This window comes from Crotalus tigris, unplaced genomic scaffold (assembly GCF_016545835.1).
Source record: "Crotalus tigris isolate CLP2741 ecotype Arizona unplaced genomic scaffold, ASM1654583v1 scf7180000018916.1150873, whole genome shotgun sequence".
Classification (NCBI taxonomy): domain Eukaryota; kingdom Metazoa; phylum Chordata; class Lepidosauria; order Squamata; family Viperidae; genus Crotalus; species Crotalus tigris.
The window spans coordinates 879,086-897,875 of record NW_024097271.1 but is presented as its reverse complement, the minus strand read 5'-3'; the positions used below and the strand labels follow the sequence as shown (position 1 = coordinate 897,875).

Below are 18,790 nucleotides of genomic sequence, written 5' to 3'. Positions count from 1 at the left end.
GCTAGCAGCCTAATTTCAGGCCAGCCTAAGGAAGACGAAACAACTCCTTTCAAGTAAGGAAATTTTGAAATGGCAGTGATTTGGCAGGAACTTGGTTTCAGATGTATTGTTGATGGTATGACATTATTAATAAAAGCAAACTTTTTTTACTTTAACTTAAACTGCTAACAGACTATTACTGCTTGGAATAGTCTGTTAGCTCACTCAAAATAACTTTATATATGTTGATTTTAGTTCCAGGCCTCCCGAGCCTCAGAAGCCAGCTGTTAAATCTTACCTAGATAATCCAGGAATTTACGGCATTGATGCAGAAGAGGAAGATTATCGGAGGCAGCTATTTGATCAGTCCAAGCGTGGATACTATGGGCAGCCATCTCGATACAGAGATACAGAATTATAAAATTATTAGCAGTCAAGCCATTGTTCTGGGAAACACTTGCACATCAAAAGCTCTGATTCTTTTAAACAAGTATATGTATATTTGGGGTTATTAGTGAACTTGACAAGTATAAGAATGGCGCAGTGTCATTTAAGTATTGAAGGGACTGGATCATGGTTGCCTATTTTACAAAAGGACCAAATATATTTATAAAGTTGGTATTAATTTCTGGCATCTATAAATTTTTAACTTGCAATTCTTTTCCTCACTGAAATTGCCTTTTTAATATTCTCTTAACTGTTGGGCGGCCTAATGGAAGCTTGATGAAAACCACAAGGCTTTACTGCAAGAAAAAAAAAGTGCCTTTCAAACAAAAAGTGTCTTCAGTTGTTCCCTTAACATCTGATACTTGTGCAAAGCCATGAAATTTCTACTGCTTTTAACTTTTATATGTTTCATAACTCCCATTTTCCCCTTGGATGTTATTTTTCTACTTTAAATAGAACTGTATACTATTTTCAAAAGCAATGACTGTATATATGAAACTGTTTTCTAGGCTGACTGCCATAAGGCTAGAGAGTGCCAAGATTAAAGAAATTATGTAGAAAATAAATGAGACTTTGGGTTTTAAAACTTTCCATCACTCGTAAAATAAAAAAGATTATATTCTACAGGCAATTATGGTTCCATTTTGTCTTTATACCTTTTTAAAATTGTGTCTGGAGGCAAGTAATTTCATTCACTTAGGTTGTGGCATATTGAGCAGTACTTTGCAGGACTATTATTTATTCAAAGATACAGAATAGCAGGGGGGGGAGAATAATAATTCCACACACAATGGAAATAGAAGATGCTGGACTGTTGCAGTAGACATTCTTGTGGCACACCAATATCCTTGTTCATGCACCCACTGTTCCCTATCAAATTTCAGGCCTGAATGTCACTTCCCTAATTTTTGAATGTCATGTTTTTTGAACTATGGAGCCAACTGTGTATTCCATATTAAAGAACTAGCATAATACAATTTAAAACTTCGACTACTAATCCACCATTCTCTTTCAAGTCTACTTGTTTATGCCAATCATTTTATGTCTTTACAATATGTATTGGAACCATTTGAAAAAAGAAAATTAACTCTTGGTAAAATGTTCAATATAAAAACTACAATACTACCTAGCCAAGATAAATTTATTTTTTTTCCATAATCTTTCTAACTTGTAAGTCATTGATTTTAAATAAATTCCTACTATTTTTTGGTGTGTAAATTCCTATGGCCATTTAAGGCTTTTTACAGTAAAGTTAAAACCAAATGTTAAATACTGCAGAGATATTATTTGTCTTGCTCTTCTCTTGGAATACTTTAACAATACATAGTTTTAAGAAACTAATGGTCAAGAAGAGCACTTAAAAAAAGTAGTGGGACATATACCACAGGTTGAACTCAGAAGACATCTCAGTGGGTTATGGAGTAGCAAGTCTTTGAAATGTTTTAAATATTTTAAGCCTGCCATAAATGATAGAAAAGAGAAAGCTTGGTAAATAAGAGCTCCTGTCTTGAGAAAAAAAAAATTGGTTTTGTTTGGCATGGTGGGACCCATATTTTTTGAGAACCTGAGTGGTGGGATCTGAATGAATAAATCTGTTTTTGGAAAATATACAACAAACAAAAGAATATCAGGCAGATCCTCCACCGCTGGAAAGCCAAAAGATATACGTTTAGAATCTTAGAGACGTTTTAAAAGTTTCAGAGGGATAATTCGAGAGAGGTGCACGAGAAGATACATAAGCGAGAGACGGAAAAAGCGAGTCCTGAAAAATACACAGCTTAAAACAGGAGAGAAGGCCATACACTTGTTGCAAACAGGTTCATTCGAATTGCAGCTGGGATGACTCATTGTGATTGTTACGGGGTTTTTTTTGTCTCACTATGTAAACGCAACGTTTACAAAAGTTGCATTTGCCAAGAGGAGTGGCAGTGGGCGAAAGCGAGTCTGGTTTGATAAAGATTAATTTTAAAATTAATTTTGGCAGGAAAGTCCATTCGATAGAAAAACTATAAACGGGAGGGAGGGAGGACGAAGAAATGGGGCGGCCTACCTTTCAATGAAGTAGGGAGCAGTACGTAAGGCGAATTAGGGCTGCCTGGCTTTCAATTAAATAGGGGGCGGTAAGGCGCTGCGCCGGATTATACAGGAGGGATCGCTCTGACAACCGCTGGGCTCGCCTGGCTAAAGAAGCCGGGCGGGCCCCTGGGACCTCCGCTGCAACACAAGAGGAGTTCTTATCAAGGGCGGAAGTGAACGATCCGGAGGTTTGACTTTTCGGTGGAGTCCGGGAGAAGTTTGTGGGTCGCGCGTTTCAGTAGGTGGGGTGAGCCCGGCGGGAGCCTTGCGCGGCAGCAGTTAACCAACCAGGATGAGTTCAAAAGTTTGGCAGCGAGTTGGGAGGGGTTGCGGGAGGAGGGGGTTGAGAAGCCGTTAATTTGCCACAGGAGCGGATTTAGAGCGGCGGCAGGCCTCGGGGGTGGTGGTGGAGGGGGGGGAGCAGCCGTCTCCCCCAGGGAATAGGCTGCCAATCGTAAGGCTTCGGCGGCTCGGAGCCTCTGGGCGGAAAGGGAGGGTCGATCTGAGAGGGAGCTGATTTCCTCCTAGCGCACGAACCAGACCGCGGGGTCCAGCAGCGGGAGGTCGGAAGGGTCCCGCGCAAGGCAGGGGGACCGCCACCTATAACCGCCAGCAGAGGCCTAGGGAGCGCGGGCGCCCCACGATCGCCTACCTTCCGCGCGCGAGCGAAGCAGGGAGGGAACGGCCGGCGGGCTCTGGTGGACGGGACCGGGGCTTGGCCAGCCGCCTCAGCCGGAGGACGCCACCCGGGGGCTTCCTCCCGCGCGGGGGAGCGCTCGGAGTTGGCTGACTCCCCTCCTCGTCCTCCCCGCCCCATGTCTCTGCCTGTGGTGCTGCCGGGCTCCTGCTGTCCCATGGCGCGGCTCTCGGCGGTCTCTGAGGTGGGCAGACCTTGCTCAGCGGGAGCTGCTGTTGCTGCCGCCGCCGCCGCCGTCGTCCCGAACCCTCCTCAGCCGCCGCCTCGCCGGCTCCGCTGGTCCAGCTCCGGCTTCCGCCAGCCCCGGCCAGCCTCCCTGTCCCCCGTGGCTTCCCGTCAAATCGGGGCCTCGTCCGCTGCCGGCCCGGGCCCGCTGCCGGCCAGACCGCTGCTGTCCCTGGGGCTGCTGCAGTTGATTTTGGGATGCAGCATGGTGGCCCTAAGCTTCGGGGCGCTCTCCCTCACCAACTCTAAGCAGGTGAAGAACTCCTGTCCCTTCTGGGCCGGCTCCTCGGTAAGTGGCCCCTGGCCGGGCCCTTTTCTCGCGTCTGCGGTTGTGTTTTCTAGCGTAGCAGCTGCCGTATCTTGGGCCACCTACCTGCTGGCTCTTCTTAGTTTCCGTCCTCCTCCTTTTAAAAAACAGACGTTAGGCTTGGCAGTGTCCCCTGTGTATTGAGGCTCACAACAACCCTGCAAGGTTGGACGGTACAGAATGGGCGTTCCACTTTTCCCGGGGCCAGTTGCGAACAGGAATCGTGATTTTAATTGGGTTGGCTAAAACTTGGATTGGGGGATGGGAAGCTGGAACGGCGTGGCTAACCGTTGAGGTTAGGACTGCCATATATGGGCTACAAAAATTTGGAATCCCTTTGCTGGCATCCAACATGTGTTGTGTTTCGGATTTTGATAGCCCAAATCCTGTAGCCCCAATTAAGGTTGATTTCAACCTGTGGCGTTTATTTGATGGCATTATATTTAGGAAGCTCCCAGTAGTTGACTTAGTATATTAATGAAATAACTTTAAAATGAAAAAATGTAGGAATTGTAATGTTTCCTTTCTTTACTTCTGAACGTTTTATATTAATAATGCAAATAAAAGACATTTAGTAATCTTTGGCTGTGTTCCAGTGCTGTCCCTGCACTTTGAAAAGCATGGTTGATGTGAAAAAATAGAGCCAACTATAATAGTGAACAAGGTTCCAGATAATAATGCTCGTTTATTATTCATCATGCCTTGTGAAATTGCTGTTAAGGATAATTGCTTAATATAGATGTGTTGTAACTATTTTCATACTTTAAGTCTCCCCTATAATGTGGTGAGGTATTGTCTTTAATAAAAGGCTTCCTGTTATATGTCTTTGCAAAGTCAGCTAAATGCATTCATAAAAGCAAGTGTTACTTGCTATGGATTTTGCTTTCATTCATGGATTGATCTTTTGCCTCATTCTGCATCTAAATCTAAATCTCATTCTCTGAAGGGTTACAGACTTTCTGAATAGCAGATATTGTCCCAACCACTGAGAAAGGAAGCAAAACCTGTTAAATTACATTTAGAAAAATATATGCAGAAGTAACTATATCTCCTAAATTTTCAAAATTATGTGCCTACATTAATATACGGTAATACATTTGTAGCTTTATGAGATTCCTAAGTAGATGTCCCTTTTCCCTGATATAATTGGTAATATATTTTTTTTGTGAAAAGATATCCAATCATAAATGTCTTGCAGGCTACATAGATATTGGAGAATCAAGTTCTCCTGATTTTAATTTAAAGATGAGTGTATCTCAAAGAATTTGGAGTTAGTAAATTATTTAATATTTGTGGGCAATAAAATCGTTGTGTCTTGAAAGTACACAATGATTAGGCAGTATTGATATGATTATAGGCCAGAATTCTTCTTTCTAAATATATAATGAATAATATTGCAAAGCTTAATTTCAAATTCCAGTTTAGTGTATATTAACAAGCAACAACTTTATATATTTTTATTGTGTTGCAATAAATATAGGAATCTGTTTCTGTAGACATAAGTGGAAAGAAGAGAGTAATCAGAATCTTGTAATTTGCTTTCTAGATTCTTTATTTTTTCTCACCTTTCTTACTTTGCATATATTTTTGACTATTTTGCTGCATCTGTACTAGCAAGTCAAACCCCGTGTAAATGCTGTTCTGTCTCCTTTATGATGCTAACTGCCAACTGAGATCTGTCATCCTTAATAGATTAATCACAGTTGTTCACATCCTTTAAACTATCTTGATAGCTGCTTGTGAATTGCCCACATGATGCAGTCTTTGTATGTGTGGAAAATGACATGTTTTTAATTTTAAACACCTTTTCTTGACTAATTACCAAGGAAAATAATTGTAGTACCATATTTATATTAGCATCTGTCTATTTAAATATTTACATTTGAAAGTAATGTAAAAATTAAACTTTTTAATATTTTGCATAACTTGCATTACTTTGTTCACGACAGCTTAAATGTAAATGTAGATAATTCCAGATATAGACCCATTAATTTTCTAGTTTAAAAAAGGAGCAAAAGAATATGCAAATAACCCAATCAAATTTTAAATCTTGCTTAAAATTTTAAGAAAAATAATAGACCAACACGTAGAAAGAGTAATGTCATACAAGTCAACTTGCAAACTTTTGTTTGATGACTGTTCAAAGTTATAGTGGCACTGAAAAAAACTGATTTATGACTGTTTTTCACACTTATGACCATTGCAGCATTCCCATGATCAATAAGTATCAAAAATTAGACACTTGGCAACTGGCATGTATTTACAATGGCTGCAGTGTCCCAGGATCATGTGATCACCTTTTGTAACTTTCTGACAAGCAAAGTCAATGGGGAAGCCAGATTCACTTAACTCTGTTGCTAACTTAACAACTGCAGTGATTCACTTTACAACTATGATAACAAAGGTTGTAAACTGGGGAAAGTGTCTTAACTGTCTTGCTTAGCAGTGGAAATTTTGGACTCAGTTGTGATCATAAGTTGAGAACTACCTGTCTGGTGAAATAAACTTCATAACAGGTAGAGGGATGTAGGATCACATAGTTGGCTTACATTGTTTTAAAATGATTCAGAGGAGGAAACTTTGTAGAAGCACAGTATGATTTTCTTCCAGGTTTCCTGGTGAATCTGAAAAAAGATGCTGCTGCTTTAAGGGTTGCATTAAAAACACTGATCTGCTGAACCACTGACATTTTTTTTTCTTGTCCTCAGTCTTGCCTCTGGGTAGAAGCTGTTGGTGTGACCCTGTAGGTTGAGGCTGTGAGATGACAGCAGGGAATAGGGCATTAGTGAAAAAGGATTTGTAATTGCTAATACTGGGAGAGAAAGAAATATCAGTACTGGCCTAGTGAAAAGATACAGGAACCAACCCAAATTAGCTGGTGCTATTCTTTCTAATTTCCCTTCTACGCCAATCTAGTATTTCTCTCCATCTCATCCCAGGTAGTGAAAGACTTTCATTCAGCATCTGTTCTTGGGGAAAAGCTGTTCATATCGTAGATTCCTTGCAGTAACTGCAGCATCTCCCAGGATATGTAGTCCATAGGTCCAAAACTATTGGAAGACCTATGATTTGTACCAGAAAACCCTTTAGAGGAAGTCCTTGACTTATGACTGGTTGCTTAGCAACCAAAGTTACACAGACCTATCACGGCACATAATCTTGGACTCAAAGTTATGATGGTTATCCCTTCTCCTGTGGAAAGCAAAGAAGGGATCTGCAATAAATCTTCATGCCGTGATTAAAAGGTCCCTTGGCTATGTGTTTCTCACAGATAAACATAAAACATCTAGACAAATAGATATGAGTATTAATTTCCTATTAAAGCTAACTGCAAGCTAAGGTTTTTTTTTCTCAATCCTCATTTCAAGTTCCTTTTTTCCTCCTTAGTAATATTCCAAAAAGGAAAGTAATAGGTTTAACACTGCCTCTTATACAGTGTTACCTTAGTACAGTTATCTTTTTAAAACACGTGGATTTAGTTCTTTCTTACCAGTCTCATTCCAGTGGCTTTTAAGCACTTTATATGAGGAAAAGAGTTACTTTCAGAAGCCCTAATAACCTTCCAAAGGTTATTTTATTATTTAATTAAGACCTCTTGTACTATTTCAAAAATTGGATACCACAGTTGAATAGATATTTTTCCAATATATTAAAATTTTTAAGCCTGTGTTTCATTTTAAATCTACATTAAGAGAAGTATTTAACACTTGCTGCAAGAATGAAATTTTGCTGAATTATCTTTATCATGTAAAGTCATGAGTAATATTCACTCAATCCTTCTTTGTTTTATTGTTGCAGGTCATTTTATCAGGGATTATAGGATTAACAATATGGAAGAGACCTATGATAATTTTGGTATGTGTTGATTAATATGATGATTCTGATTAACTGTTATAAGCAGAGAATAACACACTTTTTAATGGAATAGCATGACTGTTAAAAAGAAATCCTGCTGTCCTCATGTAAATAGATGTCTCTTAAGGCAACATTTTCTCATTCTTAATGAAATTATATTTCAGTTACACAGAATGTGTAACTGATAATAATTATGTTTTCACACATACATACTTTACTCCAGATTGGAAGAACTGATTCTGAGACAGTTCTCAATAAATTTAAATTTCTCAATAAAAGTCTCAATAAATTTAAATTTCTAAGTTAGTATAACTTGTATTTAAGCTTTGAAGACAACAGCTGCTTTCTAAACTTTTTTTTTGCTACATGAAACAGTTAATTCATTAAGTCCCACATAAGTATGAAGAGTTTCTTAATGTAATTGTTATTTGGATTCTATAAGGTAGTGATGATGCTTTATTAAATTTGTATTCTGCCCTTCTCTCAACAACTCTTGATGGCTTGCAATCAAACAAATTACAATAAAATCAAGTGAAGGTTAAAAATAAAGATAAAAGATGGCAAGCACAAAGATGTGAGGGGTCTCACTCTCCCTTACTGACAGCTTGGGTGAAGAGCCAGGTTTTCTAAATAACAACAGAGTGAGGGCCGTCCAGATCTCAAACCTTGTTCCAGATGGTAGGCGTTGCTACAGAGCAGGCATGCTGTCAGGATCCTGAAAGCTGACATTATCTAATCAAAAGAAGCCAGAATGTGCCAACCCTTAGGACCAAATTATCTAAGCAGATGCTAGAAGATAGACAGTCCTTTAAGTAACCAGGCCTTATACCTTGTAAGACTTTATAAATAACTACCAGCAACTTGAATTGCACTCTGAAGCAAACTGGGAACAAGTGCAGCTCACAAAGCAGAGCTAGTATTGCTGACTAGTTAAAGAGGTGGTTATCAAGGACAGGCACATCCAGAGAACATTGCAGAAATCAAGCCACAAAGTTACCAGGACATGGATTACTGTTTGAAGGGCCTCCCAATCAAGGAAAAGATGTAATTTGCCTTCCTACCCCTGGTGACACTTCTTCAAGCAGGAACTGTTAAGTCCAAGAAGACTCACCTTCACCCCCCAGATTGCATGCCAGTTTAGAAGGGGGAAGTGCTATCTGAATCAAAGTCAAAGATTGAATATTCTCAGATATTCCCCAAATCCAAATAGCCTCTGTCACTTTGTGTTGGTAGGAATCAGTTAGAGTATCCAGCTTTCATGCCCTGGAGCGGAACCTTAATTAGCCGGCTGGCCTAGAGTCAAAATATAATTGGGTTACCCTAAACAGAGCTGCTGGGTTACTATTAGTGGATGCAATAAGGATGGAGAAATATTAATGTTTTGCTGTCTGTATCACCAGGAGGCAATTCCTAATGTGGGCTTTTATCTATTCTAGTCAGACTACTACTAGTTTTCCTCCAACAGCACTCCAGGAGAGGTGTGACAGTATCAGATAATTTCTGACTTTATTCCAGAAAGTATTTTCCTTTTGGATGTATGCATTATTGTTATACTTGTATAGTGCTACATACTTTATTTTTAAAAAAATATATTTTATTGATTTTTAACATAATCAACAATATTTGGTAAACAACATGTTGTCTTGGTTAGTATTTAAAAAAAATCAGTAACAATTAATTTCTATAATTCTATAGCCCAGGTAATGGCTTTGCTTGATTTTCTCTTCTTCCAATAATATTCTCTTTTGCCAACCTTAAATTAATACATTTCTTATTATTTGAATAAATGACATTTTTCTCATGTTTCTGCAAATAATAACCACATCAATATAAAGCTTCTTTTCTGATTGATCATCTTGATTGCCTCATCATAGATCCTGTTTACAAAATTCTTATTTACATTTGTCTTCCCCACAATATTCAAAGCATTCTTACTGGTTAAGATTTTCTCAAAATTAGTTACACTTAAGTATTTAAGTCTTTTTTCTCATACAGGCCATCCCAACACTTTTATATTTCTCATATCTTAAAAAAAATTTCTTTTATATAAACCATCCCAACATTTTTATATTTCTCATATCAAAAAACAAAACACAGAAGAAAAAAGAAAGAAAAAATACTGTATTATTTTAGGGGTTCATCCTTCATAAACTAATCTTCAATTATATCCAAAATCTTTCTATTTCTTTAACCACATTCAAACAGATGTTTAATTTTTCAATATTCCCTCTGGTAAATCCCATCATCTAATTTCTTAATTCTCACTTTAGCCTTTTTTTTTTTGCCAAACATCTTTCCTGATCAATATGCTTTGCTATATCAAAGAATCTTCCCATAATCTTGTAAATATTGTTGCAGGTACAAAAGACAAAATAGGTACAATGTTTTTATAGGAAGGTTTCACCCCTTCAAATTGATTGAGAATCTTTTCCTTCCTTCCTTTCTTGATTTTATTTATCATTTTTGTCTCTCAAGTTCTCGTAGTTCTCCAGGCAGATTCCATTTTGTCAAATCTTTTTTCTTGTCCTCAAAACTTATTTTGTGATCTTAGAGTATAGGTTATCTTTTCCATGTCCAATATTTCCTGTAAGTTTTTTTTCATCTGGGTTAAGTCATACTTCTTTTTATTGTTAAGATCCATCATAAATCTCTCTCCACTCTCTTGTATTCAGTTGTCTGTTTTTTCTGCTCACTCTCTATTTTTATTTTCTTTGAGAATTTTTGTATTGTAAAGTTATATTGGAGATGTGTTCATTTATATTTTCAAAGTTATTTTTAATTTTCTTGTGGTTTGAGATCATTGTTGTTTGTTGTATTTGTTGCAACATAGCATAGACCTCCTTCTGGAAAGTATTTGTTTTTTTCTTGTTATATTCTTTCTGCAGATCTCTGGTTTTCCATGATAGCCAAAAATCAGAGTTTTCCTTTCTCTGCAGATAGCTTTAGAGTCACAGTTGAGTTGGTATTTATAATTCAGAAAGATAATTTTTTTTCTAAAGTTTATAATTCTCACTTTATAAATAGCCCAAATGTTCTCTTTTTTTTCCTTCTCGCGGTTGTTCTGTGTTATTAAGACATTAAAAGTCACCAAAAACAAATTATCTTTACCAGCTCCTGTAATAGAGCAACTGCCGTTGTACATATTCATCCACCACTAGGTGTCAGCACCAGTTCATTTTTCAGTAATAGACAATTGTTTACTTCTATTATTTACTTCTATTTTCGTGGTTTCAAAGGAAAATCTTAACAGTTTCCACCAATTTCAAACTTATCCAAATTAGGTCTTATATTCATTTCATTTCAGTATATTTGTGTTCCTCCTGAAAAGTTTAATTCGCTGCTTCTGTCTATAGGAGGGTGGGGCAGATCTCCCTCCTTCTCACTTTCAGAGGCTTTTTGCTTCTTGGGATTTTTCTTTTTTTCCAGGAAATCAATTTTTAAGTAGAAGAGAGAAAATCACTATTCTTACCCAGTTCCAAACCTATTGTTTATAGTCAGCTTAGAATAGTGCTTTTGGTCTTTGGCTGCTTGTAGCTTGGGCTAGACTCTGAAGTTAAGCTAGCCTTTCTCCAGCTGATTTCTGGAGAGCTTTTCCCAAACCGATCGGATCGACCACCGTCTCTCTGCAATCAGAGGGACTTCTTTCCTTCTTTGTTGCCTCTACAGGGCAACTTTAGGCCCATTTAGGGTCCCTTAGCAGACAGAAATTGGCCATAGGGTTCGGAGCCTCGCGATCCCTCGGCGGCTGAGCTACTGCACAAAACCAGAAGCCTGTATAGTGCCACTCATTTTAGCAAATTGGCAATGTTAGATGTTTTATAGCAAAATGATCAATTTATCAAAATAGCATATTCTTACAATATCCTCTGGGATACCACATTTTAATATTTGACTTGTTGCACAGAAAGATAAGCAATGAAATGATATACCTATTTTCCCCCAGGGTCAGAGGGAAAGAGTGCAAGAATCTTTCATTTTATTTTTAAGATAAAATAGTAAATAAAGCAGAAACTAGATAGAATGGGAAGAGAATAATTTCTTATCTTCAAACTATGGGATCCATACTTAGCTATAATGTTAAAATGGAATTTAGGGCTGCAGGCATACGGTTAGCCTATAGAAGATACTATGATGTTTTTAGAATATATCTAGTTCTCTCGAAAAGGCACTTGGGATAAAGAAATTATGTTTGTTATCCCACTTTTTGGCATACAAAACCTAGCTAATACTTGAAATATTTATCAGAAGAAGGATCAGGTTGTAAAGCAGTAAAATCTAGTTTGTGTAGTGCCATAAAGTGAATATATATCAGTAGGAATATCTGAATTTGAAGAGTATCATACAATTTTAAAAACAACAACAAATAAATAATTATTCAAATCCTGTCTGAGATACTAACTTGCCTTAATGAGGTAGACCAGACATGTCAAACACAGGGCCCGGGGGCTGGATGTGGCCCGCAAAGTGGTTTCATGTGGCCCGCAAAGCTATCCTGGAAGCAGGGAATGGCCCCTGCTGCCTTGTCCCTGGCCCAGGCCGGCCGGGAGCCAATGTACAATTTTGTGGTAGCCATCTATGCTGAAACGCATTCAGTCTTAGCTCCACAAGGCCGTCTAGAAACAGCGAGGAACAAGCCCCTGCCGCGTCGGCTCCACCCCCTGGGTGCATGCTGGGGAAGTGTCACCCTTTGTGAGGAATGAAGAAATGGACCATGCCTTGGTGCTTGCCCCAGTCCCACCCCCTTCTGCCAGAGACCCTCAGGTCTGTCCCACTCCTGCCCAGGCACCCTTGATGTGAACGATGTAGAGCTGGCCATGCCCACCCAGTAGGCTGCATCCACTCCATGCCCACCCAGTATGCCGCACCCACTCTGACCACACCCACCGGGCCCCCAGAGGGCAACCGCAATGCTGATGCGGCCCTCAATGAAATTGAGTTTGACACCCCTGAGGTAGACAATAAGCATAATTACAATAATTCACAATAATTATGAATAAATAACATTTTGCTATTGATATATTATTATTGCTAAATATAAAAAAGCTTTCTCCATTGGAAACCTGTCAGGTTCTAATGCGGTAATGTTCAGTTTTATAATTTCTATAACCATAACCATAGTTAAAAAGGTTTCTTAAGTATTTCAGCTCTTAAAGAAATATTGCATTAATATAATATTGATTACTGGAATACTTCCTTAAGTTATTCTTTTACTATATATAATACAATACTTCTTGTGTATGATATATATTTATGTAAATATATACTTTGCTTTGAAAATATTTTTAACCATAATATGTATAAAGGTTTTTTAAAAATACAGCATGAATAAATATAGGCAATAAATAAAGGATTTGAAAATTCAAAATATACAATGATAAATTATCTCTACCATTTTTTTAAAATGGTCTCAAAGGAGTCTTGGGAGTAATAAAAGTATAGGACTTAACATCTTACATCCTGTACATCCACTACTTCTTATTTTTAATCTGAGTTTTCTTTGTTTGCAGTTCTTAAACAGTTATTTTCACATTCTCTGTATTAAAAGGAAGTGGTCTGTATCATTTCAAAGTTGGAATAACACCTCACTTCAAAAATAATTTAGAACACCTATGATTGGATTCCATGGCAAGAAAAAAGATCCATAGATCTTAAATTTAATTCTCTTTCCCATTATCTCAGCAGATTGCTGGCCTTGTCTGAATTTGGAAGCTAAACAATATTGTTGTATTTATTGGCTAATACTTGGAACTGAGATTAGGGCCCCTCATAAATGTATTGCAAATGAAATTTATGTTCATTTTCTCTTGTACATTTGAGCCCAATATAGCCTATTTATCCAGCTAATTGTGGGAAATTAACCTATGCATATTCAGATCCACGTGCATTGGCTGTATGTGAAAATTTTCCTCATGATAGGATATATATTGAATATTAAAGAAGCTAACATGCTTGAATGTTGTCATTCACTGTGGAATTTTTATTTCTTCTAGGTTAACTTGTTTGTTTTACTGTCTGTTATTTGTGTTCTCTTGAATCTGGCGGGCTTTATCCTTGGATGCCAAGGTGCTCAATTTGTGTCCAGTGTCCCTAGGTGTGATCTGGTGAGGAGATATTTATGTTTAAAGTACCGTATATATTCAGGGTATAACAAATAACAATAATTGTAATGTCCCATACTTAATTAACTAATTATTACTATTCTGCATTAGAACACAGTGTGGCATAAACGAAATAATATCTGTAACCCTAATATCAAATGTATGAATCTGTGATTTTGTTCAGATCAAATACTACATTCTTATATAGGTTTTTGAGAATCTAAGGTTTAAATAGAAATCTATGAAATTTCTTTAATCTACATTAATGAACAGATAATAGATAAAGCAATAATATATTTTATTGTTCCACATTGCAATTCCTTAACAACATTGTATGTGTCTTATCACATTAAATTGTATTTTGCATTATGGATTGTTAACCTTTTGATTTAATTTTGATAACATTTTGGTGTTGCTCTATATCAGGCATGTCAAACTGCTGGCCCACGGGCCGGATGCATCATGCTGAAATTGTGCCCACCCCATTGCCGGCAATGAGGAAAAAGTTGTGATACATCACGTGACATCACATGACATCGCAAGTTTGACATGCCTGCTCTATATAAACATTACTTTCAAATTACTAATTCAAATGCTTACTTTTCTCAATATTAAAGGTAGATGTTGCTGAAAATAAAATTTGTTTCTGCTGTGAAGAATTTATGCCAGCAAAATGCACCGAGAAAGAAAATGCATTGCAGTTGTATGCAATCCAGTCATGCAGTTCAGTTCACCTTCTACTCAAAGTAAGGTTACTAATACTGATGGTAATGGTTGTAAATAAACTGCTATAAATAGAAACATGATTAAGAATAATATTGATTTCTTTCCAATTCAGATCTTCCAAACTTTTTATTGCCTTTTTATTTTTATTGCCTGTAGGAGGAAGTTACTAAGGAAAAAAAGACAACATATAACCTTATTTGACCATATTTTATCATGTCAGGGACCATATGTAGGGCTTGTTGACTTTATCAGCGTGCACGTTCTGCATGAAGAAGGGAAAGTTAGAGGTGTATAAATAAAGTAAGAGTGTTCTTTATAGAACTCATGTTTTTTTTTTAAAAATTATTAATTAAATGCTCTGCTCCTCCATCCTTTCACACTTTACAAAATGAGACTGTATGTAAACGCAATCATATATCTGCATCTGGAAATATGACAGTGTATGGTAAAGTTGGAATGCATAACTTTGTCTCCTGGGACTGATGTTCATGTTATAATGATGTTCGCATTTTCACTTGAGTGCAATATTTATTTTCCTCCAATAGCCATTAGAAATGTGGATCCAGGTCACAACTTTGGTGTGGATGATAGGGAGTCACTATTGTAACCTGCCCGAGATCCAGCCTTTCTTTCAATATCTTTAACAAGAGCTTACCACTTCTCAAGGCAATCTGTTGGGAAGTGTTCTTACCTTTAAGATTTTTTTCCTGATGTTCATCCATTTTTCATTTTCTTGTAATTTAAACCTGTTCTTTCTTAGGCTGATTTCTGCAACATTTCCAAATAGTTCTGCCCCATCCTCTACATGCCAACCATTGGACTACTTGAGAGCAACTGTCATATCTCCCCACAGTCTTCTCTTCTCCAAGATGACCATGCCCAGTATCTCTAGACATTGTTTGTAAGTTTACCTTCCAGATCCCTTGTCATCTTGTTTACTCTTCTTTAAGTGTATATCCCAGTTTCTTAGTGCTGTTCCTAAAATGCATTGCCTACAACTGTACACAATTTCCTATATATAGACTGATTAATGCAGAATAGAGAGAAATAGTGACTTATTTTGATCTTGATACTACACTTTTTTTTGAGGATTGCATTTATTGTTTCTACTGTTAACTAGAAGAAAGACCACCAAGACATCTGGATCTTTTTTTGCGCTGTATATCCAGATTCATGCTTTGATGTTTTTTTTCTGTCTAAATATAAGATGTTGCATTTGTCGCTGCTGAAATACTAGCCTCTGCCCACTTTTCCAGTCTCTCAGGATTATTAGAGATCCTGATGATGTCCTTTTTCTGTCTTATGAAAATTTGATAATCATGTTTTCTAACCATCCATTGAAATAAATATAAATACATTGAATGGCACAGTGCTCAGAATAGGTCTCTCAATACTTCCCTCCAGCTTGTCATGGAGCCATTGGTGATATACTTACACACTAGAATTTCATGCAAATCATTGGATTTTTTTCCTTTAGTTGAGGTACATAATTTCCATTGCATTCCTTTAGCCAACTAAACTGGCCACTCTGTTAAATGTAATAATTTGTAGAAGATTGGATTACATGATGAGCACTTGTACTTTTAAGTATATAATTTTTGAGAAATCCCCAACCTTCCTATGCTTCCCTTGATTAAATATTTCTGTCCATAGGATTCTACCTAATATTTCTCTATTGAAATGTGTTCTCTTGAATCTTATGTGCATGGCCAGCGATGCCTCAATTTTTCTTGAGCCCCAAGACGGCATGGTCACTTTCAAAGTACTCTCTGCTTGGACCTTTTTCTAACCAGCTTTTTTGTTAGGGTCAAATAGAGAAAACTGATCTGGTTTATGAAGATATTATTCAGATCTTCTTTCCGACTTGGTGATTGACAGTTTTCCCACCACCCCCAGCTAAATCCTCCCAGTAATATCTTGATTTCCCTTGTCTTGAATTTTTATCCACATGATCTTCATTGGACATCTGCTCAGATTTCTGGCTTCAATATATGTGTGCACTTCCTTCACATACAAGGCAGTTCCCCCACTTTTATTTGACCATTGGTATCTGCAGGAAGTAGATAACATCACAATGCATAGTCAATTATTTTTTGTCATCTTGGTTTGTAACAGATACCTTTGGATCTGGCTTGTTGCTTTAAAATATGTGACATTCTTCAGTCTTTGTGTTCCATTCAGGCTTGTCCTATTCACTTTCCATAATGCTTATTAAATAATATTCTCCTATTAAGATTTCTAGTTCTTCCTATTATTCCCCATACTCAGTATATTTGTATAGTGAATCAGGATCCCTTATGTCATGGCCTTGACCTAGCCATAAGCTTAATTCCACACAATAGATGGTGTAAAGTTCCAATTCTATATCCACACTACAGTGATGGGCTAAGATTTAAAATTCCTTTACCTTAGTGTTAAATCTCCATCTAGATGGGCTTTCAGCCTGGCTATCTGTGTGAAAAGAAACATCTTGCATTCCGGGCCAAACAGTGTGAAAAATATAACTTGTAGCATGGCTCGTTAAAAAGGGTTAACTTATTGCTTTGGTTCTCTTAGAAGCAGACAGAAGTTATTTGGTAAGATTTACAAAACAACATTATCTGAAGATCCACCAGAGATATTAAAACATGCTTGCAAATCTGTAGAAGCGATCATAATCTCTAATAAGCATTAAAAACTTATATTTAATAATAAATAATATTTTTGCTAATATTTCTAATCTCTTTGTGGATTAGGTTATTGGTAAATTGAATTTAAAAAAAATGTATAAACTGCATAGAGCAGTGTTTCCCAAACTTGTCAATTTTAAGGCATGAGGACTTCAACTCCCAGAATTCCACAGCCAGCAACGCTGGCTGTGGAATTCTGAGAGTTGAAGTCCACATGCCTTAAAATTGTCAAGTTTGGGAAACACTGGCATAGAGGAAAGGTATCAGAGAAGACGATTTAGGAAGAGAGCCATGTTAGCTTACGGTGGCAGCAAATCAGGAGTCTGGTAGCTCTAGCAAGTGTTATTAAAAGAGATGAGCTTTCGTGAGCTGCAGCTTACTTCATGAGATAAATAGAGTGGCTAGACTTAAATTTAGATTTAAACTGGAGGGAGAAGAAGTGAGGAAATATGCTGGTTATGCAAATGTGGGTTACATGAATAGAATCCTAGGGTGTATGAGCAAATTTACAAGGTTGCTAGTATGATATACAGTGACTTTCTATGGCACGATTGTTAGATTTGTATACAGCATAGTTTTTAGGTGGCAAAAAGGCATCTGCTTAAAAGTTAACCGAATTTTGTTCTTGGAAATCAAAAGACTTAATGGGCATCCTTTTAAACATATGTGGCAAATCACAATTGCAGCAATTCTTTTCCATTTTTTGTGCTTCAGAAAGTTCTCTTTGCTCTCTGTGCTCTGAATGCCTTGACAACCACTGTTTGTTTGGTAGCTGCTGCCCTACGTTACCTGCAGATATTTGCAACAAGAAGATCCTGCAGAGTAAGTGAGTGCAGGACACAATTTCATTTTTAAAAAATAGATCTAGAAAGAAGTTGCTCTTCTGTTCCTGCTATAAGTGTGTTTTACAGAATTGTATCTTGTTAGGAAGAACAGCAAGTTTATACAGAGGAAGTCGAAGAAGATGGTCCTGCTTCTGATCCCGAGGATTTTGTGCCACCAGCCCCACCTCCGTCATATTTTGATACATTCTATTCTTCCACACCACGAGGCAATCGCAGGTGAAGCAACTTGCTCCTGATATTCTGAGACTTGCCAACTGATTTAACCAAACCTCAGTTTACGACCATAACGGAACTTACCCTTTAAGATCACAAGTAATGACAGTTGTTAAGTGAGATTACTTCATTTAACAACTGCTCACCCTTGCTTTCCTTGAAGTGCTGGTTAAATGGAGCATGGGATGTTCTGCTTAGGTCATTAAATGGAGCACAGTTACCTCAGGTGGAGGAGACCCTGAGATGTCCTGGGCTTCCCAAGACCTGCCACAACCCCTGAGACACCCAGTATTCTGCATCCCACCCCTCAGAATCCCCACAGTCCTTGGCGTTGCTTTCGTCCACACATACACCGGGTCCTCATAGGGGGCACTTTTTTTCAGTGCCATTGTAACTTTGAACAGTCAGTAAGCGAACTGTTGTAAGTCGAGGATTACCTGTACTTGATTTTTTTTTCTTTTTCCTTTTGGATCGTCAAGTTTTTGACACCTTGCTAGGCGACTGGTGGTACTCGGATATTGCCATATCCTAAAAGTGGTACAATGGGTGAAAAGGTTGAAAAGCCCTGATATAGAGGAGAGTTGAGCAAAATGGTTGAGAGGTTGACCTTCAAATGCCTGTTTGAAAATAAAGCATAGATTACTGCAGTGCTA

The 18,790-nt window shown here is 37.6% G+C and overlaps 2 protein-coding genes across 7 annotated transcripts in view; both read left to right on the top strand.

Moving 5' to 3' along the window:
• TJP2 (tight junction protein 2) overlaps positions 1-1,050 on the top strand; it is an 85,722-nt gene extending 84,672 nt beyond the window's left edge. Inside the window, exon 23 of one of the 2 annotated variants that reach the window (XM_039357396.1) lies at positions 235-1,050. In XM_039357396.1, coding sequence (XP_039213330.1) covers positions 235-400 — 166 coding nt within the window. In that variant the 3' untranslated portion in view covers positions 401-1,050. The remainder of the gene's footprint in view (positions 1-234) is intronic. The other variant, XM_039357397.1, reaches the window with a different exon arrangement.
• Positions 1,051-1,205: 155 nt separating this feature from the next.
• FAM189A2 (family with sequence similarity 189 member A2) overlaps positions 1,206-18,790 on the top strand; it is a 32,336-nt gene continuing 14,751 nt past the window's right edge. The window contains exons 1-6 of one of the 5 annotated variants that reach the window (XM_039357402.1): positions 1,206-2,690; positions 7,530-7,586; positions 13,577-13,687; positions 14,302-14,430; positions 17,794-17,901; positions 18,007-18,140. In XM_039357402.1, coding sequence (XP_039213336.1) covers positions 7,575-7,586; positions 13,577-13,687; positions 14,302-14,430; positions 17,794-17,901; positions 18,007-18,140 — 494 coding nt within the window. In that variant the 5' untranslated portion in view covers positions 1,206-2,690; positions 7,530-7,574. Of the gene's footprint in view, positions 2,745-2,793; positions 3,714-7,529; positions 7,587-13,576; positions 13,688-14,301; positions 14,431-17,793; positions 17,902-18,006; positions 18,141-18,790 lie in introns of those variants that run through there. The other 4 variants (XM_039357401.1, XM_039357403.1, XM_039357399.1 and 1 more) reach the window with 4 other exon arrangements.